At 44.8% G+C, this 23,129-nt stretch overlaps 1 protein-coding gene across 1 annotated transcript in view; it reads left to right on the top strand.

Moving 5' to 3' along the window:
• UBE2K (ubiquitin conjugating enzyme E2 K) overlaps positions 1-16,893 on the top strand; it is a 31,302-nt gene extending 14,409 nt beyond the window's left edge. The window contains exons 2-7 of the mRNA XM_066573174.1: positions 3,580-3,673; positions 8,973-9,031; positions 10,205-10,287; positions 10,673-10,772; positions 12,013-12,141; positions 13,221-16,893. Coding sequence (XP_066429271.1) covers positions 3,580-3,673; positions 8,973-9,031; positions 10,205-10,287; positions 10,673-10,772; positions 12,013-12,141; positions 13,221-13,295 — 540 coding nt within the window. The 3' untranslated portion in view covers positions 13,296-16,893. The remainder of the gene's footprint in view (positions 1-3,579; positions 3,674-8,972; positions 9,032-10,204; positions 10,288-10,672; positions 10,773-12,012; positions 12,142-13,220) is intronic.
• Positions 16,894-23,129: the final 6,236 nt, after the last annotated feature.

Below are 23,129 nucleotides of genomic sequence, written 5' to 3'. Positions count from 1 at the left end.
CAGATATAATATTGTCAATTAGCAAAATGTAAAGCGAGTGAACAAAAATAAATCGAAATCCCATCAGTAGTTGGTGGGACCGGCCTTTGCCATCAAAACAGCATCAGTACTTCTAGATACACTTGCACACAGTTTTTAAAGCAACTCAGCAGGGAGGTTGTTCCAGACATCTTGGAGAACTAAGCACAGATCTTCTGTGGATGTAGCTTGTTCAGATCCATCTGTGTCTCCATGTAACCCTCGACAGACTGGATGATGTGAGATCCGGGCTCTGTGGGTCCAAATCATCACTTCCAGGACTCCTTGTTCTTCTTTACGCTGAAGATAGTCATGGCTAAAAGTTTTGAGACAACCACAGTTTTGGTTTTCAGAGAGTTTGCCGCTTTACTTTGTATAGCGGCAATTTATATGACCTCTAGATTATTATGAAGAGTGATCAGGTGAATCGTTATGAATCGTACGGTCATTCCTTGCCACGGAAATTAACTTAACCCTTTCCAATCCACTGACCTCTGAAGACATTATGATTTAAGGCTGTACAGCTCCAATGTTGGAAGACGTCCGTCAGGGTTCTCTTACTGTATATCGCCAGCCTCTCTGCTGTCGGAGCCTATCCAACGTGTCACCTCATGCAGTACTGGCTTTAGCCAGCAGATAGCGCTGTTGTATAACAGCAGAAAAAAAGTAAGCCTCCTAGGAAAACCAGAATACAAATTGGATTGGAAAGGGTTAATGACACAAAAAAAAACCTTTCCATTGAATTCAGTCCTACCACAAAATCACAATTTGTTTTGTTCTGTCTGCAAAATATATAACGCAATAACTTTCTCCGAGTGGGCACGAAGTTTTTGCAGGTTTTTTATTTTGGTACACAATTTTTTTTTTTTTTTTGTTTAGCAAAAAACATTTTGATTGCTTTTTATTCCATTTTTTTCTAGAGGCAAAATTAACAAAATCTGCAATTCTGGCATGTTTAATTTTACAGCGTTCACCGTTCGGTATAAATAATGTTGAATTAATTCTACAGGCTGCTACGATTATGTCAATACCAGATGCATATAGTTTGTTTCCACAAAAAAATTTTTTTTTTTTAAATTGTTGTATTCAAAGACCCCTTTTTGTATTTTTTTAATGGTACTATTTTTTTTTTGACCCACACAACATTTTGATCTTTCTATTCCGTTGTTTGAAAGCCGAGATAGGCAAAATTATCTATTTCCGCAGTTTTTTTTTTTTTTTGCAGTTTTCTTCATGCGGTGCACTGTCCGGGTTAAATAATGGATTAACTTGTTTTTCTGGGATATTATGAACGCAGCGATAACACATCAGTGATATTTCTTCCACATTGTAAAAAGGGAAAGGTGGGATTTTTATTTAATTTTTTTTTTTAAATTTAACTTTTTTTTATTTTTGTCCCAATTGGGGGCTTCATTATCACCCTTTTTTATCATTCTTCTAATACACTATTTTACTTTAGCATAGCAGTGAATTAGAAAGCCTATGAAGCCCAGCCAGAGGCCACTGTAGCTGGCAGACTTGTAGGCCGTGTGCCATAACCCAGCGAAACCTACGATTACATCGTAAAGGGTTAAACAGCGGGGATCCGTTGTCTGTGATGCCAGTACATTGTCAGGACGGTGCGGTGCGCCCACCTCTGGGCCACCTGCTCTACTGCACGGCCCTGACATCAAATCATCCAGATCCTCCCGCTCTTTCTGGCTTATCCATTACATTACATTCCACAAGTTTGGGCATGGGAATTATATAATCTAGAGACTAGCAGAATCATCTGGCCTGGTGGGTTGGTTTCATGTAACCATTGTTTTTGCAGTTAAAAACTTAGTTTTCTCCTGACATGATGCCAACGTAATAGAGCAGTGTCCGTTCATGGCGAGTCTAGAAAAATGGCTGGGTGGTTATTTGCAGAAGTTGGACGTCTTGCCCACAATGTCAAAGGGATTTTAATGAAAATGGTGGTTCGGTTACTAGACGACCCCGTGTCTTAAAATAATAAAGTGAACTATACTTGCCCCTCCAAAATCCAACGCGGTGCTCCCGGTGATTGCTGTGACAGATGTCACAGGAAATTAGGTGACCACTGCAGCGTCACCACTCATTCTACTGGCATCAGCGCTCACATGATGCCAGGAATTCACAAACCTGACGCGGCAGCAGTCCCCTTATTTCCTGTGTTCTCCTCTGTCACAACAATCACCGGGACCACAGTGGGGCTGCGGTGCTGAATCTCGGTGGCTGCAGAGGGGTAAGTGTAGTTCACTTTATTTTAATACAGGGGATGCTATTGAAGCGGGGTTGTCCAATAACTGTACAAGCCCTGTAATATTTGTTTCTGTATTCCAATTTTTTTGCAAATCTGTCAAGAATCGTAGGACCTAGAGAGCTGAAACCCGGTCTAAAACCTCCCAAATCACCGGATTTAGCTATTTAGCATTCTTGCTGCAGATTTCTCCAGTCTTTTGATCATACATAAAGAACAGATAATATGTCCCTCGATGACATGCACTCACTAGAGTTTGTTACTAGAGATGAGCGAGCATACTCACTAAAGACAATTGCTCGATCGAGCATTGCCCTTAGCGAGTACCTGCCCGCTCGGAAGAAAAGGTTCGGCTGCCGGCTCGGGTGAGAGGTGAGTTGCGGCAGGGAGCGGGGGGGGGGGGGGGGGGGAGAGGGAGAGAGAGATCTCCCCGCCGCTGGCAGCCAAATCTTTTCTTTCTAGCGGGCAGGTACTCGCTAAGGGCAATGCTTGATCGAGTAATTTCCATTAGCGAGTATGCTCACTCATCTCTTTGTTACCCTACAAGCTTATTAACGCCGTCTGATCAGTATACCATGTTGCAGTTAATGACTTTCATTGGGGTTGTGTCGCTTCAGAATGCATCTGACACAACAACTGCAGAAATTCCAAATCTGTTGGATTTTGGTCGCAAGTTGCAAGCGACTTCTTCACCGTAGGCATCAGTGTAAGGGGCTGTTCACATCAGGATTGTCGTGGACGTTCGGCTTTTACATTGAATGAACATGAACTGTGTTGGACCAGTTCTAGCTTTGGGACGAACTGGATCGTTGGGTCAGGAAATATGAACAGCATCAGTCTTCTTTTAGAGAACTCGCCACATGTTTGCAGGATGAATGGAGGGAAATGCCAACCGATTTGTATCACACGTTAGTAGAAAGTATCTGATGTCATTAGGGCCAATGGAGCCCCACTAAGTGTAAACATATGGGAATAAATGCTATTGATTCTTGATCAAGTATCCAATTACTCTGTGGGATGGTGTATATCGTAGTCCCTGACATCCGTGCTTGGGGTATGAATTAACTGTTTATACTATGTATGTTTGAGCACTGGATACAACGGCTTGTTTTAGTTCTTTTTCCATATACAATCTCTATATTTCATATTGTAATCCAGTGCCCTTTGCTTGCAGAAGAGCGTTAGCATTGTGTTGTAGGACCGCCTGGACAGTGTAGTTATACGTTCACGTTAATATGCAGATTGTGAGTCTATTTCAGTGACATCCTCATCTTAATACATATTGTTTTTCTCTTTTAAAGACTAGCAAAAACCAAATCAAAGTAGACCTAGTAGATGAAAACTTCTCCGAGCTGAGAGGGGAAATCGCTGGCCCACCCGACACACCATATGAAGGTAAGTGGACTCATCTGTGTTAATGTAGTATGTGGTGAGAGGGTCCGGCATAGCTGGAAATAAACCCATTTGATGTGCTTCCATGTGAGTGGGGGGCTCTCTGCGGAGAAATACCTGTAGTTTCACACGGGTTTTAATGTCTTTACTAGAGATGAGCGAACCTACTCATTTCGGGTAATTACTCGATCGAGCACCGCGATTTTCGAGTACTTCTGTACTCGGGTAAAAAGATGCGGGGGGAGGCGTGGCGGAGCGGGGGGTAGCAGCGGGGAACAGGGGGGAGCCCTCTCTCTCTTCCTCTCCCCCCCCCTTCACACTGGCGATTGCGATATCGCCGCGAGAAAATCGTGGCAAAATCTCAACTTTTTTCCTGCAATTTTTGAGCGTCAGCGCTGCTTTTTCTTGCAAAAACATCGTTGACACTTGCAATTTTCTCACATTTTTTTTTTCCCCGAGATTTTTTTTAAGTGTGAAAGTTAATACGACTTTCTAATGTTAAAAATGCATTGCACGAAAATCGCAAGTTCGTGCTTTCCAATACAATTAAAAGGAGGCTCCATACGGAAACATGGGAGATTAAAAAAAAAGGAAAAAAGAAAGCAAAACGCAGACAGATAGGACATGCGCCGTAATTATTTTTCTCACAATATTGCAGAAGTGGAAACCATTTAAAAGCCTAATCCTTTCATAATTCTGCATTTTCTCTCACCCTCGCATCGTGCGAAAAACACACGATTTTATCGTTGGTGTCAAGGCCCCCTTATGGGTGCAAAATACGTTGGCCTTAATTAGTAGTTGACTTGTATCTCAGTATCTGCATTAGGCTACATTCACACATGCATGATATCGGGCCGAAAAGCTCTGCCTGATATCGCGCTTGCCAACATACGTTTTTCACTCCGCGCTTCACATTACTTCTTGTATTCGTACGAGTTTTGTGCAACTCGCAACACACAAAGCTCGTGCGAGATTGTCCCCCGTGTGAATGAGCCCTTAGGCTGCTGTTACCAACGCAGGTGGAGAAACGCTGATTGTGTTCATCCATTCAATCAGTATCATGGGTCCGGGTGTTTTGTGGGCGTCCGATCAGCCTTTATAGCACAGGAACAATCATCTGTAAACCACCTACTTGGATAGAGCGAGGTGAGACGATGAAACCTGTCGGAACTGATTTCCGTCTAATTCAGTGCTGCTCACTCGCGTCGGGCTGTGATAGATCATTCATATTCATTGGAAATGGAGCCGCCGTCCTCCCTGGAAGATTGGGTTGCCCTTAATGTTGTATAAGGTGTGCGGCTCCTATGAACAGCGGGATAACATGACGAGCGCCGGGGGACGGCCGCGTCCTGTGTGCGCTCACCGTGTTACTCTTGATCACTCCAGTTCTGCATGGTTATTAGATATACGGCCGTTCTCTCCTCGTTCGGTGTATTAGGGTAAAGCTCGCTGTACACAATGTTCTTTCACTTTTGGCTGCAGTAAAAGTACCTTCCATACCAACAAACGGGAGGCGGCCCTTCTGGCCATGTAAGCAGATCCCACAACAATAAGTACATATAATCCCTGTCGCTGCATAGAGGGGAAAATACATGACGTAATTACGTTTTTGGGTCTGTTTTGGTCCAGCTTGCCCTTCTGGGCGTGTGCCCTATGACAAGTGGAGTGTCGCACGGCTCTGCTTACACAAGACATTATCTCAGCTTGCACTTCATTTCCTGCCTTCCCGAATAAATGTGTGATTCATCCAGTTCTCGCTGGGCTTATCGTGGATCCGATGTCATCCTGCCTTCTTCTTAGGCTGTATTCACACAGCCATGGCCATGTGCTTGTAAAGAGGAGGTATAAAACCCATCCTAGAGCATACGGGCACCTCCATCTACTCCCCAATGTACAGGGATCCCCCATATCCTTGAATACCCTACACTCATCCGTGAACATGAATGAGAATAGGGCCTGGAGTGACTTTCTTCACACGGACTATTGGACCATGTGAACAATCACCAATGTATATAGTCTCTTTGGATATGTGGTGTCTGAGATATATGGACCGCTCACAGCTTGAAAATATATCCGTTATGCCTTCATTCACCTGATGGAGACTCAGAATGGCCTCCGGTTTACCTTTGCGCTATTCCGTACATAGACAGCAGTAAAATAAGAAAGCAGCTGCTGCTCGCCTCTTCCTGCATCCTGCTTGTCCCTGCTGCCAGCTGCGGTCCTCTCTGTTTGTCTACAGGTTGCCTGTGACGTCCCGTAAACCTGCTGCTGCAGCCAATGACGGTGCTCAGTGATGACCGCTGTCATTGGCTGCAGCAACTTGTTTGTAGATGATTTGGGCTGACTGCAGCCTCTAAAGATGACGTCAGCAGGGAGACAGCTTTGGGACGCCGCACCCGATCCGCTGACAGACAAGCAAATGCTCATTCAGCAACCGTGCAGCTGAGAAAACAATGGTTGTCGGCAGCGCATCTCCCCGTTCTGAATCGGCTTGTGTGACGCCCAGCTAAACCAGCAACTTGTTGACAGACGCTAGTCACCGGGCTCGTCCAGACATATGAAGTGGCTTTAATTAGCACTCGAGAGATCCCAGGAGGCGGGTCGCTAAAGGATCTAGAAACTTACTAGCAGCAGCTACTTTGATTTTCTGGTGACGCCATGTGAAAGCTTTAATTGCAGAGGCACTAAAAAGAAAACTTATTGGTTACTAAAGTCCCTATAATGAGTGATTATGTCATCTAAAATGCATATCTTTAAAAGACTTCAGTGTCTTAGAGGGGTTTCCCAGGAGTAATCAGCAATAGTTGATTGGTAGGATCCCCGATGATCAGCTGATTGAAGTAACAGCATTAGTAGAATGAGCTTGACTGTCACTTCGGTCCATACTAGGCACAGCACTGTACGTTGTATAGTGGCTGCGCATGGTATTGCAGCTCAGGCTCATTCACTTGAATACTACTGAGCTTGCCATCAGGCCATGTGACTGATGAAGATGTCACAGGCCTGAGAAGAGATCGCAACACTCACCCTAGCCTTTACAATCAGCTGATAGGCAAGGGTCTACCACTTGGATCTCCACTAATCCACTACTGATGACCTACCCTGAGGATAGGTCCTGAATAGTCAAGTCCTGGAAAATCTTTGTCCAGCACTACACTGACGATAGAGCTGGTGGTCCCTCCTACAGATCACACCGCCATTGCTTGCTTTTGAGTAGGTTTCCTCATACATGTATGGCATGGCATGTGACTTCATCATTAGCTGACTGAACGTGGTTTACTTTCTCCATCTGACAGCCTTGACAGGGACTTCTGTAACTCAGGTACAGCTCACCTGGTAGAGTAGAGGCGTCCTGTAGAAATGCATTCACTCTTATCTTGTTCCAGAAGAGTACGGAGTACCCCTACAGAGCTCCAGTCTAGTCATGTCATGTGTGCAGCCACAGACACCGGTTCTCACATCTCCACCTAACCAATTACGCTCCTTATTGGACATCGTAAGATTCTTCCCCTCCCCTGTAGGCGCTCAATGCGGCCAAGTGTGCATGTGTCTTGTATGGAATAAGTGGAGAAAGCTGCTAGCAAACAAATCTAACAAGTGAAAAATATATAAAATTTCATTTTTTTTCATAAATTTGTCACTTTCATGACCGTTTTCTTTATTTCAAGCTTGGAACACTGGTGAGACGCACCCCACACTTCATAGCACTAGTTCTTCTGTGTTCAGCAATACCCCCATTATAGCCCCAATCTGCATACAGGACGCATGGCTTGGCCTATAATAGAGGGAACACCCGTTGGATTTCAGGGCACAACTAAATAAATTCCAGGCTCCATTGCAAAAAAAATATTTGATTCCCCTAAAAAGAATGAACAAATTAAATAAATTTAAAGGGGTAAAATTAGCGACCTCCATATTGACGCCTGGAGTCGCGGTAAATTCAGGGATGCCGGGTAAAAATAAATTGGTGGAACTCCACATTGTGGCAGGCACCACATTACTTGGGCCCTCAGGTGATCCAGGCTCCTGTGCATGCGCCGCCATTTTTCCTTGGCTCGCATGCTCAGAAGTTGGGAACATCGTGAAGGACCAGGGCGAGTATTTTTACCTCCCCTCATGAATCCGATCAATGAGGGGAGGTGAAACTTTTACTTTAACGTTTTTCAACTTTTCCATGATCGCCGTTAACCATTGGATAACGGCGATCACGGAACCCAGGGGTCCGGTCACCATGGTCCCCGATGACCTCTCCTATCTCGAGCCAGGAAATGTTAAATCTCTAGGGCGATCTGGGTTTCTGCGCATTCGCTGCCATTTTTTCCTTGGCGTGCATGCAGAAGACGTCGGAGGATCCGTTCCAGCGCCGGACATTGCCTGGCATCGTGGAGGACCTGGGTGAGAAGTTTTAGCCCCCCTCATGGTTTTGATCCGTGAGGGGGGCTGAAACGCTCTTTTTTTTTTTTTTTCTTTTTCTTTACTTTAATTTGATCTGCACTATTCATTGAATAGTGCTGATCGCATTGCCAGGATATGGGGGCTCCCCGCAGCCCGGGATGATGGGTCGATGTTTGTCGGCTACCTCTGGTAACTGACAGCATGGAGTGGAGCTGTCACGTCCAGAGCCTGCAGGGCTTTTAGTCCTTAGAGGATGCATGTTTTTGCGTCCTCTAGGATTAAAGTACATGAAGGACGTAAAGAGGTAATGGGGCCGTCACTAAGGGGTTAAAGGGGTTGTTCAGGGTTGGATAAACAAGGCTGCTCGCTTCCAAACACAGTGTTTGGTTGTCCCAGGGGAAAATGCCATAAATCACAGATCCTCTCTGCTGCCCCTGCTCTCCCCTCCCTCCGTCCTCACCACACTGACTAAAAATGACAGCTGTAAATTCTCTATGCCGACCCCACTTCAAACAGCTGTAGCTCCGGTTCTGTAAATCTTTGCTGTCATTTTAAAAGCAAGAATCTTGGATTTACAATATCACCAAAAGCATGTTGGTAGAACTGTTCTATTCGAACAGATTGTAGCTCCGGTTCTATTTGTCCCAAACTGTAATGCCTTTTCCTGCAGAACAAGCAGAGCTCCTCCGTAACTGCTGGGGGGGGGGTTTCAGCTTCTCCTATAAAGAATGTTCCCGTTTTGATGACTGGAAGCTTAAATATTAAAATTAGTGAGGAATTGCCGACCAAATTATATAAAGTAGAAGTTTTTGTTACAAGATCTTCAGGCTTATCTCCATGCAGTGAGCAGTTACTGGATGTCTGTACTTGGTGTTGTAGTTATGTAGCGCCATTTCTTTTGTTACAGGTGGCCGTTATCAGTTAGAAATTAAAATCCCAGAAACATACCCTTTTAATCCACCAAAGGTAAGAAGACCCGGAATTGTTTTCCACTTGATTTGATTTTTTTCCTCCATGTGATTCTTGCAAGAAAACAAGTAGCGCACTACTGTGAGGGCCAACACCTTGTAACACACGGACTTTGGGCGCGTGTCCTTCACTGCAAGTCTTTGGGCCTAAACTAGGGGCATCATACACACGTATGATCACATTCTGGAGACCCACGGTCAGGCCAGGACACGCTTCCAAAGTCCTTATGTTAAGTGTTTGGACCAGCCCTAATCGGGGTGTCTTATTACTTGGGCGTGTGGGGCGAACACCTTGGATTGTCTCCCTGTCAGGCAGGATAATTGAGGCGTTGCATCCTCTGCACCTCTTCTTCTCCTGTTCTGACTTGGTCTCTAGTTTCTTGTCCCTCCACGGTTGCATTCAGAATGTGTATTTTCATTTATTTTCTACAATTGCTGTTCAACCAAAGGCAAGTACCTGAGATAGAAATGTCTGATTTCTACTAAGGCTGGATTAACACGGGGCAGAATTCCCGTTGAAATCTCGCAGTGGGAACGCATGGAAATTCTGCGAGATTTCTGCAGCAGAGATGCAGCTTCAGAACCCGCGGGTTTTGAAGTGGCTTTACCGCCTGTATTCTGCTGCAGCCATCTCCCCCCATAGAAAGGAGAGAGCCAGGAGCAGAAATGGCGATACAATTCACATGTCACGTCTTTGAATTCCGCGCTGCTTGGCCGCAACAGCTGCTCCGCAGCGTGTGGACGAGCGTTTTGCAAATCCCCTCCCCAGAAAGTTTGCATGAAAATTCTGCACCAATTCCGCCCCGTCTGATCCCAGCCCTAATCTGCTCTTCCTCTAGGTTCAGTTCTGGATAGTATTGAGACCCTTATTGCAATCGCCGGGGAAAAAGATCCATGGGTGTAAATCCAGCCTCCAGATGGTCAAACACTATTTAGGAACAGATCTGCTAATCCTGACTGTTTCCAATACAGCCAGGCTGCTTCCCAAGTCCCTCTCGGGATAGAAGGGGGTGCAGACTTCAGCTTTAACCCATCTGATACTTTTACCTTGAGGCATACATTGCGCACGTTTATGGCCAGGCACAGAAGTTCCCGTAGACACTTGGACAATGTCTGCTTGCAGGAGATTGAGCCTCGTTACAGGTACTAATTCCTCTTCTCTCTGTTCCAGGTGCGGTTTATTACTAAAATTTGGCATCCAAATATTAGTTCGGTTACAGGAGCCATATGTTTGGATATATTGAAGGATCAATGGTAAGAAAGGCTGGTAATTGCTGAACTCCTATGCTTCCTCCTGTAGTTACTGATTGCTCTTCATGTCCGCTATCTACTTTACTTTACGAAAACCTATATTATCTTACATAAATGTAGCCAATTTTTTAACGTCTGGATTGTGGCTTCAAAACATGAACCCCCGGGGGTTCTACTGAACGCAACTGGCCAACAGGTTTATGGCAACCTAAGTTAAAGTTCAGAAGAGTCAAAGAGGGTCTTGTAGACTTATGTCAATCTGAACCTGCCCTAAAGGGGGCCATATCCAGACCTGGTATTGCAAATATAGAATTAGTTTAATAACCCCAGTAACAAGCGTACAAATGACTTCTCACTATTCTGTTACTGTTCTCATTCATCACTACAGGGCAGCCGCTATGACATTAAGAACAGTGTTGTTATCTTTGCAAGCTTTGTTGGCTGCAGCAGAACCAGATGACCCGCAGGACGCAGTGGTGGCTAATCAGGTGAGACTGATGGAATTGGCTGATAGCTCTCCATTATCTGGGAGGGAGACCCCATCAGGTCGTCTGATACCGACGAGGGAGATGGACATTCTGCTCACCCGCTGTATGCAATATACTTAGCCGGTGCCTTCCTAAGGGCTCCCACACACTTGCGTTTGCGGTTTTTGTTAACGCGATTGTCAATGGGACTTTCTTATGTTAAAAACGCAACGCAACTTGCGTTTTTGTTTCGTCTTTAACATTAGAAAGTCCCATTGACAATCGCGTTAACAAGAAACGCAAATGTGTGGGAGCCTTAAGGGTGCATTCTCACGGGCGAGTATCACATGCGACTACCGTCCGATTGCAATATGGACGGAACGATGATGTGTTGATGCGTTGATTTCAATGTGTTAATTCACAGGAGTGACTTTCCGCTCGGAGTCATGCTGCAATATTGAAAAATCTCTGCATGTCCTATTTTTGGGCTATTTCTCGTAAGGGATCGCCCATTTTTTTTCCCTATGGGATTGTTAAAATAAAATTTTAAAAAATGAATCGTACTCGCATGCAGTATATACCATTGAAATCTATGGAAAGCATTTGTGATCTTTTCACACGCGTGAAAATCGCAAATGCATAGATGTGAGGCAATGTGTTTTTTAAAGCAAAAACGCACTGTGCTCGCATCCAGAATCACAAGAACGGTCTGACTTTCTTGGCCCAATATTGCGCTCACACGTGTAAATAAGCCCTAAGAGTGGTGTTACACAAATGCTAGCGGTAGCCACTAGTGACGGAGTTTTCCGACAGTTGCTAGGCACGAGCTCTGGTGGCCTTGGAGACGCTGGGCCAGAAGGACAATCCCGGTCTATATTAGGACAGTGTTAAATTGTAGGAAGCAAATGTAGTTTTGAGGTCCTTTTACATTATCCAATATAGTGCTGATAAGCAGCAATTACGGCGATCGGCGCTTATTACCTGCACTTCAGATGGGCCAATTAAGACCCTCTTAGAGACAAGTGATTGCTCGTGCCCATAGAGTATCCTCATTGTTGGCTACATTAGGACAATGCGCTGCCAGCGACTATTAGCGTTTACCTGGACAGTGCCTTGCCTGACAATACAGCCGTGCAGGCGATCACACCATGAGCCATCAAACAGACCAAATTAGCCTGTGTAAAAGGTCCTTTACTCATGTGCATCATGTGATTTCTTTGCTGCCTTCGTGTGATTGATTTATTCCCCTTTTTTTCCTTAGTACAAGCAAAATCCAGAAATGTTTAAACAGACCGCTCGGCTGTGGGCACATGTATACGCAGGAGCGCCGGTCACTAGTCCAGAATACACAAGAAAAATAGAAAACCTTTGTGCTATGGGCTTTGATAGGGTAAGTATTGGGTAGAAGTGTGTTCTTCGTATAACCTGGCTTGATTATATGTATATACACACCAATAGGGTACGTGGAAAGAGTCATCCAAAGCAGACTCTTTCCACGTACCCTATTGGTGTGTATATACTGCAGGGGATAGGGGAACCTTTTCTGTTACACTGAATAGTGGACACTGGCCTTCTAAAAATGGGAAGGCGCTTCTTTATTCTCCAAATAAACCCAGAAGTCTTCCCACCATGAGCGGACATGGGGTACCTTCTAACAAATATGGAGTTGAACCTTCTCCATGCTCTCTAAACTAGCAGGGTCACGCCTGATCCTCTCACCTCAACTAGCTCTACTGCTGTTAGGAGGATGTGTGAAGTGAGTTTTCTAAAAGTCTACTGGGACTTCATCGATTCCTATTAGTCAAGTTGTCTCTAACCAGTAGATGGAGATCGCAAGAAGTACCCAGTCTTGGTACCATCATAAAAATGGTGTCAGTATAGTTCCTATGAAAAATGCTTTGCAATCAGGAACCATAGCTGGGGTGCATTCAAAAATACTTGGTGCCCTTGGCTAATTTACGTAGAGAATGAGAACTGCCCGTAGGAGAGGACTTATAGCTATTAAGAACAAATCTTTAGCAGATCCCTACGTGGAACGAACACCCGGGATCATACTGAGCAAACATTATGTGGCCACCCTGTCCTATCCCTCCTCCCCGCCTGGTTCCCACCCCTCATCCTTCCCTCCTAGAACTTCCCATCCCTGTGACCAATTAAAAATATGGCCATGTGACTAGATACATAGATTTTCATTGCCTCTGTATTACAGTCCACAAAACAAACTTAAAATCCGCTCACCTGACGGTGACCATAAACTCTGGTGGCACAAACCCACCATCAGAGGTCCTGCAGACTAGTGACAGACAACATCTGATTAGCATTGGCATCCAGTGATGGCAGCGCCTGTTGGGGTGTAACCAGAAGACATTTGGGTGCTTCCTAATGAGGGCGTAGAAGGAGATTCGGCGGACATGTGGCATTTTGTACGCTCTGTGTAAACCTCCTCTCTTCTTTGCTTCCCTCTTACAGAATGCAGTAATAGCTGCTTTGTCATCAAAGGCATGGGATGTAGAGACTGCAACAGAACTTCTGCTGAGTAACTGAGATCACTCATCTGCTCCGCGCTCGCCCCTTCCCAAGAGCTCAACATCTGTTATTTTTAAGATTCTGCATAAAAGGAAAAAAAAAAAAAACGAAACACAAAAAACCGCACTCCTGCGTGACAATGCTATGTAGGCCATACCGGAGACTGATGGGGAAAACTGCTCTGTAAATAAAGCTAATTAAACATGTAAATTAAATGACAACCAAAGGGGAGGGGTACGAGTATCATTTTTTTTTTCTTATTGTGAAAAAAAAAAAAAAAAAAATCTTGGAGCTGAACCAATGGGAAAAAAAAATATGCATTTATGTTTTACCTGCGGCACAATGCCCTGGATGGGTCTTTGTTTTTTGCCTTTTTTTTTTGTCCCGCCCCTGCTTTGATCTTTTGTACCAGAAGGGGACATGTCAGCAGGCTCATTCTTTGGGGTTCTTCATTTTGCCGGTCACTGTCTACCGTACTGCTAGTACCAACCATCCTTTGTGTCTGTGGACTTGCATGCATGAACAACATTGGGTTACATTGACTCATCCAAACTCTTCATTTGTAATATATTTGGTACTTGGATATTTTTTTTTTCTTATTTCTGGGGGACTGGAGACACAAAAAATAAGGTTTCCACAAACCAGGCATTGACATGTCATGTGCGAGGTCCGCTATTGGCAGGTAGTACTAGAGAATGATGCTTACGTCTACCACCCACGCTTTAGAACGTTGGGGTCGTTTCAGTTTCCACACCGTGATAACTTTTTGAAAAACTGAAGGAGGAGTCAACCAGTGAGAAAGCAAATGACTAGTTTTGTGGCTACAATGCTGGGGGGGGGGTTGCCCAGGACTGGAGAAACATAGCTGCTTTCCTTTAAAAGTAGCACCACACCTATCCGCAGGTTGTCTGGTATTGCGACTCGGCTCTATTCACTTCAAGGCAGCGGAGGTCTGTTACCAGACACAAGCCATGACACATTTGGCAAGAAGGCTGCCATGGTTTTTGAACCCTTGCCAATCCCGTTAAGCTTTTTGTTTAAAGACTATGTCCAGCTTCACAGCTTATACAAAAAATTAGCCTTGCAATATAGTCTTAATTACAAATCATCTTTTATGTTTACAGCTCCCCTGCTGACTTATGTATCTCCAGGTGAAGTCTCCTCCTGCAGGCGCACAACTTTCCATCTGTCGACTATCTAATAGTTACTTACAGTTGGTAGATTATCAAGAGTTGGTGGACAGATGGAAGGCAGTATGACTAATCAGAATGCTGGTCTGCAGGTTGGTCCGTGTCCAAGACATTGTTGAGCAAAAGTTTTTTTTTTTTGTTTTTTTTTTATGTAGATGCATTGAAATGAGCAAAAAAAAATGGTTGTAAGGATCGGATATTTCCTTTTAAGTGCTTATTGTTGTGATGGTTTGGCCTGCGCAAGTAAAGTATGCTGTTGGCCATAGAAGGCGGGGCATTTTGTAAATGCAGTGATGGAAAGGCTCTGGTGCCTATAGGAATTATTATTCTAGCTGGAGTTTGTGATTGTGAATTGCAACGGGTAACTGCATAGATAAACAATATATCTTCTGGCCCTTTTTCACCGGCCGATTAGTGTTAATAGTCCCGTGGGAATCTGAACGATAAATCGGCCCATGTAAATGCATGCAGCAGTTCCCCAGCCACCTTGCTGGATGTGCTTTGAGCGATGTTGACGATACTCTCTCTGGTCTAACAGCTAAGAAGCGTGCATCACTGGGATGAGCGTCTGCTTTGTTGGCCTGACGGCTCGCCCCATGCAAATGGACCGTTAATCTGAGACTACATCAAGCTGCCCGCATGGCAAGTCTCTGTTTTGCTTGTGAATGGTTCCTGTCTGCATGGGGGAAGAAAAGCCCTCGGGATATATTGTCTTCTACTGTTTTACCGTTGGGGTTGTGTGATGACTTCAGTAACGGATTCATCTGGCTGCAGGCGGTTGTACAAATGTAGTAGTTAAGGTTAACGCAGTTTAGGTAAAGTGGTCGAATGTTATTGCTTCCCCCCTTTTGGCGTCCTCGGCAGGACAAGAGCGTGTACAAATATGTCCTACACTCGGAAGAGTTTTTCCAATAGCGTGAGAAATCTTGTACATCTTCATTGCCTTTCAAGACATGTATTCCAGGCAATTAGAAAAATCCATGAAGCGTTAACGTGAAGTCTTTGGCCCAATTCCCTTGACTAGTAAAACCGGCCATAAAACCCTTGAGCTTGTTAATGTCTAATTGTTCCATGGCCAGCTTCAGTAAAGACGTGCGGACGGTTGGAATCCCTCACAAGAATCGGAATTGGCCATGATTAGAAAACTGTGGCTCCTTCCTTGTAGGTGCAGCACCACACCTGTCTGGGGTTGGGGCTCAGCTGCAGTAAAGTGAATGGGGCCAGGCTTCTATTTTGCCCTGCGGGCAGGAGGGGTATTGTCTTGGGGAAAAGGGCAGCCATGTTTTTCTAATGCTGTACAACCAATTTCGACGGAGTTGCTCCTAGAAACCTATTACTGCACCCGTTGTGGAACGATAACATAACCCACAACTGGAATCCTATTATATTACTTAGGCCATATTTACACGGGCGCCGATCTCACGCAAATTTTAGCTGTGGCTGTCACGGACAGAACTTGCACAGAAAATGAACCCATTCAAGCGAGTGAGTTTCCACTCAGACTGACGGTCTGGGATTGAAAGATTGTTGCAGGCCCTATTAATGGGCGACTATAACCTGAGAACAAGGGTGTGTGTGTGTGTGTGCGTGTGCGTGCGTGCGTGTGCGTGCGTGCGTGCGTGCGTGCGTGCGTGCGTGCGTGCGTGCGTGCGTGTGTGCGTGTGTGCGTGTGTGCGTGCGTGTGTGCGTGTGTGCGGTCCCAGCTCTCCCATAGGTCACGATTGGGGTGTCCTGTACAATTTGAGTTACGCCCAAGAGTCTCTGGTGCAACTCACTAAAGCCCATGTAAATACAGCCTTAGTAGAAGTATGTCTTACGCCTCAGACCAGCGAAGTAGGATTGTTTGGTCCCTGCCAAAGCTGTGATGAGCCGCATTACCAGACACGGCCCATGGCCAGGTGTGGCGCTGGTTTTGGGTAAAAGCATATATTCGAGTGCACCGGCTGTCATTACTCTTAAGGTTTGGACCTCACTAGCGCTTCAAGAACAGGATCAAAAAGTGAAATTCCTAAATTAATTTGCTCTAATAGTTTGAAATGTGCGTAAGTTTTGCCCCTCCCCCACTCCTCCCCTTGACTTTGCGAATGCCTATGCAGTGTTTACGGTGGATGATTTGCTTACTCATCTCTTGGCCTTTCTAGAACATGTCACCAAGTGCTCCACAAAGTTTCTAAATAAATAAAATGGAGAACGTTGTGCCGGATGTATATTTTTCTTTTCTGCACATTTTCTAGGTCTGTGCCATTTTCAGTAGCCCGAATGTTTGATTTAAAAGGAAACATTAAGCTATGGAAATCTTGTTCTGTGCATACCTGTGGTACACGCCACATCGTCTGACAAAGGTTTGGTATGTTTGGATTAGTTCAACAAATAAAGCTAAAATGACAAAAAAAAAAATCAGAAAAAGAAAATATTTTAAAACCTTAGCTTGTCTGCGTTTGTTTTTTCTTTGAACGTTTTGGGTTAGAGATGAGAAAAAAATGAATGGAGGAGTTTGAGTACATTCAGACACAGTGGGGAGGGTGAGGATTTGGCAAATGCTGTGGTTTTGCAGCTATCAGTTGTAAGGTCTCTGACAATATAACGTGTTACTTGTATCCATGTGTTGGGCACACAGTACCAAGTTTTTTCACACACCATGGACTGCGTGAAGAAACTCACTGCATGTCATATTCTTGTCCAAATCACAGATGAGAATTGGGACATACAGATGTATTTCAATGTGAGGGTAGTCCGTGAATTGGACAGCACACAGACGGATGTCTGATGTGAGCTGTGCCTGAGGCTTAGACACACGTGTGCCTAAGGCCTAAAGGGGAAGGGGGGGAGGAAACATCTGAATATACTTTTTATATCTTTCTCCTGAGTAATAAACAATCAGAAATTAAGTCCTCCAGTGCCTTTTATTTCCAAGGCACTGGAGGACTGAAATCTGAGCAAATTCTGCTAATAAATGAGCAGCTCCTCCCCAAACCTGCTCCCTTGTTCTGAATGTGCATTAATTACCTTTCTACTGAGCTATTCCAGAGGATTGTAATTCATTCCAGGTGAATTTTATGATCCTATCAGCACCTACTCAGAGAGCGGATGAGATAGCTGTGTAGTATTGAGTGGGTGTGGTTATGCTACACAGCCTCTGAAAGAGGAGAGGGAGAGCTGAGCTGGTGTTCTGGCATAAAAAAGAGCAGTTGATCAATACTGGGAATGTCCCCAGGTAGAAACTTGAATATAGAAGAGACTGTAAACCAAGTATGAGGCTTTCTAAAGGCATGACAAGTAAAACTCAGGGCAAAAAAACATAAGTGCATAATTTTTCTTTCTTCAGGGACTTAGCGCATGATATGTGTATTTATTTATCTATCTTACTAAGTTTTCTGTAGCCTCATACTTGTTTTAGGCCTGTGTCACATGAATGTATTCGCACAGCGTTTTGTGTGTGTGTAATACATAGTGAATAAAATCCATTGATTTCACAAATGCCAGAAACAAAGAACCCTGCTCAGATGGAAAGGTTTATGGATTTATCCAGGTTTACATCTAGATGTTTCTTTCTGCAATCTGGATGGAACTCTGACTGTGGTGTAAACAGGCATTTATCTGGGGGGGGGGGGGGATGGAAGAGCCAGGAGCAGGAACTGAGTTCCCGCTCCCTCTCTGCCCTATTTGCAATGAAAGGGGGTGGGGCTAAGTTCAGAGAATTAGCCCCACCCCTGTCCCAACTCTCCCCATTGCAAATAGTGCAGAGGGGCGGAGAGCTGATAAATTTTTATTGCTCCATAAAAATGTATATCCTTTTGCCACACCATTGATGCTGCCATTTGCTTCTCTACTGGATGTACTACGCTGGGGACTAAGGATGCGTAGTCCCCTAAGTGGCCTCTGCACTTTTTCGTGCATACGGGGGTGTGCTGTGGGACATTCTTTTTGTTACATTAACCAGATCATCGTCTTGGTGGAGGAGTTGGCGATCAGCCGACAAACTAGCAAGCCCGGTTATCAGCCAATTACAATTTTATTTGGCACCAAATCAGTTGTCGGTAGCGGATTGCCCTCTGTAAACCCGAATGTACTGCTGACAGTGGAACTGTACACGCCCGAATGATTTTTACCAGTGACGACTGAACAAGCGCCGAACGACTTGTAAAAATATTGATTGGCATTTGTTGCTAGCATGTGATTGCATAATTAAGGCTCTATGGCGATCTCCCGCTTCTATAACTTAGTTCACAGTAGGGGCTTATTCTCACTGACGAGTTTAATGTCCAAATTTGAAACTAACAGAACTCTGACCCATTAAAGGCATTTACTGCGTGATTTTTGTTACGGATCAATATGCTTCTCAGACCAGAATCGGTCATTCAAGTCAACTGGGTGCAGTAAAAAAAAAAAAGAATAAAAACAGAATGCATTCACATGGTCTGTAAGGTGTTGTTTTTTTTCCATACACCAACTGACTTCAAGCTGATCTATAATGCACTTGCAATTAAATCTGCCATTTTTCACTGACCAAAATTGCACTTGCGCATGTGAATACGGCCTTAGGATACACAGACTTTTTTTTCCCAGCATTTTTAGGCAGAAAAATGACTAGCATGTTTTTGGATGATGCCTGCGATGTGTTTTTACTGGCTTTTATTATTCATACACAAGTTTTTTTTTCTATTTGCCATTTTTCCCCTAATTAGACCCCTGTGGAAAAATGACAGAAAAAAACCTGCCATACTCTGAGCATGCTTCAATTTCCCAAAACAATCCCATGGACCCTTAAAATGCACCAAGGCCGTATTGACACGGGCGAGTGCAAAAACCGAACAGATACAGTATCACACTCGTAAGCCTGATAAAAATACATGAAACAGTTGAGACTGTGGTCAGGAATACTAGTACTCCTGTACACGATTCACGTCTTAGGCTTCCTCCAGCTGGCTGAGCGAAATATCTTGGCCTGATATCGTGCAAAAAAATACCTCCCATCATTTCAGTGAGGTTGTGATTAGAGATGAGCGTGCACGCTCGGTAAGGTCAGTTACTCAAGGGAGCCTTGCTCATCTCGAGTAACTGCCTTCTCCTCCGAGCATACTCGGGGGGGGGGGGGGGCAGTGGGGGAGAGAAGGCAGTTACTCGAGATGAGCGAGGTTCGCTTGAGTAACTGACCTTACCGTGCGTGCTCGCTCATCTTGAGTTGTGATCCTCTGGTGCAGCTTTGAGCCTTATTGGCTGATCGGCAAGTGTTTCCCATTGTTTTCAATGGGAAACCTCACATCGCACGCCGTCCAATGTGTTTTCCGGTCCAATTGAAAGCAATGGGCGAGGCGTTACAAAGAAACGCCCAAAGATAAGTCATGCTGCATTTTCTTTCCTGCACCGCGATGGGGGAAACCCCTTTACCTCCCCCCCAAAAATCGCTCATGTATATGAACCGATTCATCTCAACGCACAAATATCGCACTATTTTCACGGCCGTGTGAAAGTGGCCTTATTGTGCAAAACCGCCTTGGAACTCTGTAAGCCTGTTTGTGAAAGATGTGCCACCCACCAGCAAGTAGACAAAGCTTTAAATAAAAGTCCACAACCACAATTAAGAAGAGAGCGGACTTTATTAAATAGCTGTATGTACACTTTGGAGGGAAAAGAGAAATGGCTATTTTCCCTGCAGGAACCTGGATTCATTATTAAGTGTGTACGATGGCCAGAAAACCTTAGAGGAGATGATAGGAAGAGACAGATACAAAGTTTGACCGTGTAAATAGTGATCACTAAAGAGCAGTTTAAAATATTACTGAGTTGTAAGGAAGACAAATCAGAAATGAGTTGGTGACGGGGCACACGCGAAGAGGATGCTGTACAGAGAGTATACAGGGGACTATCTACAGTCATACTCAGGCCAGATTTCTTACTTTTGGCATGATCCAATGCAGAATATGAACATTTTCCCAAATATTAAATGTTGAAAAAAAAAATCCCATTAAACTCCAATCTAGCAAGTTAGACAGGAGAGCACAACTGCAAAACAGCAAGGATACAATGGCCTCATTAAAGCACACAAAGGGGGAAATAAGAGTCAACCAACTTTGAGAAACTTTTTTTGGTTGTGCATTTGTGCTCTTCCTATACACTGCAAAAAAAACTAAAGTAAATGGAATAAAAGGAACGGTGGGAATTCCCTAGAACACATTTCTTTCTTTCTTCCCTTCCCCTTCCCCCCCCGTCAGGGACATCGCTTCCGAACATTTCATGATATAAGGCACAAGGAAGAAAGGAAAAGCAACACTGATACAATGTAGAAGCCTGTTCAGCCAGTAGGTGCAGAGCAGGAAACTAGACATATGCTTCCAGCAGGCGGACCGATAGGGTTGGGGGCATCTATGAGAGTCACACATGATGGCAACAGTTCTGCAAGCAAAACCAAGTAGATGATACAACATGAAGGACATCAGACAATAAAAGAAACCCAGACTCCTATCAAGCCAATTTGGTCTCCTAGTCCGCTCCCTATCACATATTCATGGATATTACTCAGAAGAGCATGGGAAAAAAAAGTGCAATACGAAAAGCATATAAGTGCAATGTTCCCATAGAGATGAAGCTGGAGATCAGCACTAGCAGTGGAGATGAGTGGAATGCAGGACGTCATGACTGATGTGGATAGGCAGCTAGTCAAGTGTTCTCATTCGCCTGTATATAGTTTAAAGCGCCAGTTATTTGTTCTATTTCACATCACACAACTTTTTGCAGTTTGCTTGAGATTTTATCCCCCCCCCCCCCCCCCCCCCCCATCAATTACTAGGTCCAAAATTCTGTGCCAATTAATTTTATACTAGAGATTTGTAGATGAGCGAGTATCTCCTCCGCTCGAGACTGCAGGTTCAGGTGCCGGCAGCAGGCACGGAGCTGCAGGGCGGAACAGAGGGGAGATCTCTCTCTCCCTTCTCCCCCCCCCCCCCCCGCCCCCGCTCCCTCTTGCTGACAGCCGCTACTCACCGCTCCCCCGCGGCGGCACCCGAACCTGCAGTCTCGAGCGGGGGAGATACTCGCTAAAGGCAATGCTCGCTCGAGTAATTGCCTTTAGCGAGTATACTCGCTCATCTCTACTAGAGATCCAAATGCCCTGCACAGAATTAAAGGGGTTGTCCAATTGTTAAGCTATCGATGGCCTATCCTTATCAATATATCAGTGAAGGGTCCTTCACCAGAGACCCCTGCCAATCAGCTGTTTTCTGGGCCAATACAGGCAGCTGATTTTTGCAGGAAACAGACAGCTCTGTTTTGTTTTCAGTGGTCATTCATTTCAGTTGGAACTTGGCCTGCAATACTAAGCTTGTCCACTGCAGTGAGAATGGAGCTGCTTCCTGCAGAAGTCAGCTTAATGCATAAAACAAACTCATGTGGTAAACAGCTGATTGGCAGGGGTCCCAGAAAATGGACCCCCGCCAATCTACTATTGATGACCTGTCCTGAGAATAGTCCATTGATAGTTTACGTCTGCATTGGGGATTGATGTGGAAGTGTAATAGAAGCAGTATATGATATTGGGCCAAAGGATCAGCTGAGCGGCAGGGATCTCTACCAATCAATACTAAATTCCTTGAAAACTGGATTTTGAGTACTCTATGAGAAAAACGGAATACTCACCAATATAAACATATTAACTACTTAAATGGGTTGGCCAGAAATAACCATCAATAATAGATCAGTAGACGGCTCCATTCCAACTGCAGTGGCCCAGCTTTGGTATTGCAGACCAAATTCCCATTGAAATGAATGAGAAATTGAACTGTAATAAATACCAACCAGGGCCACTGCAGGGGAAATGGAGCTGTCTGCCTCTAGCAGAAATAAGCTCCATGCCAGAGGGTAGTGGCCCAGCAATCAGGAAGAATCCTGACAGACCACCATCAATCTACTATTGATAGCCTACCCGAAGGATAGGCAAACAATTGCTCATAACTGGATGACGCCTTTAGGAGCCACCCACAGTAAGCCATCTCAATACTTAGAACCCACACCATAGTACTTTTAAGGCACGAGTTTACGTCAGCTGCCCCAGCAATCAGATTGCTGAATGTTGGGTGCCGTATCATCAAAGAGAAATTCCAGTATATTATATGAAACGCAGGTTCCACATGTCCTGCTTGTAAGAGCCGAAAACAGGATGCTGGAAGAGCAGCGTGAAGATGCATCTCCTAGGAATATACTGGATTCAATGCAGATAGAACTCCTCTAACTCACCCCGCCGGTCTCTAACTGCAGCTAATCATTGTATGGCCTAACGTACTGTATCATTGCACTTCTCGTCCCTTACATAAGGCAGAAATGATTTCAGCAGCACTTTATGCATGGTGGGTCATACAGGGGAACAGGAAGGTCAGTTCGGGGCAAAGGGAGGTGTCAAAGTTGCTAAGAGGGATTGGATAGATGCTGATGTAATCCTGTAGCTCACAGGAGAGTAGTTCAGTGAATGGAGGCGGAGTGCGTCGGCGATCTCTTCTGGCCACCCGCTGCATGCACTGTGAACAGGCAGTCGCTCAAAGATGAGTGACGGACGGCCTGTTTACACTGGAGCAAGAAGTCAATCATTAGTTGCTTCATTTCAGGTAGCTGACACAAAAGCGACCAATGAACGATTTCTTGCCCAGTACCCCATTGGTTCCTGCTTTTACGG

Source organism: Eleutherodactylus coqui, chromosome 7 (assembly GCF_035609145.1).
Source record: "Eleutherodactylus coqui strain aEleCoq1 chromosome 7, aEleCoq1.hap1, whole genome shotgun sequence".
Classification (NCBI taxonomy): Eukaryota; Metazoa; Chordata; class Amphibia; order Anura; family Eleutherodactylidae; genus Eleutherodactylus; species Eleutherodactylus coqui.
The sequence above is the reverse complement of the archived record's forward strand: the minus strand, read 5'-3'. Positions and strand labels throughout refer to the sequence as shown.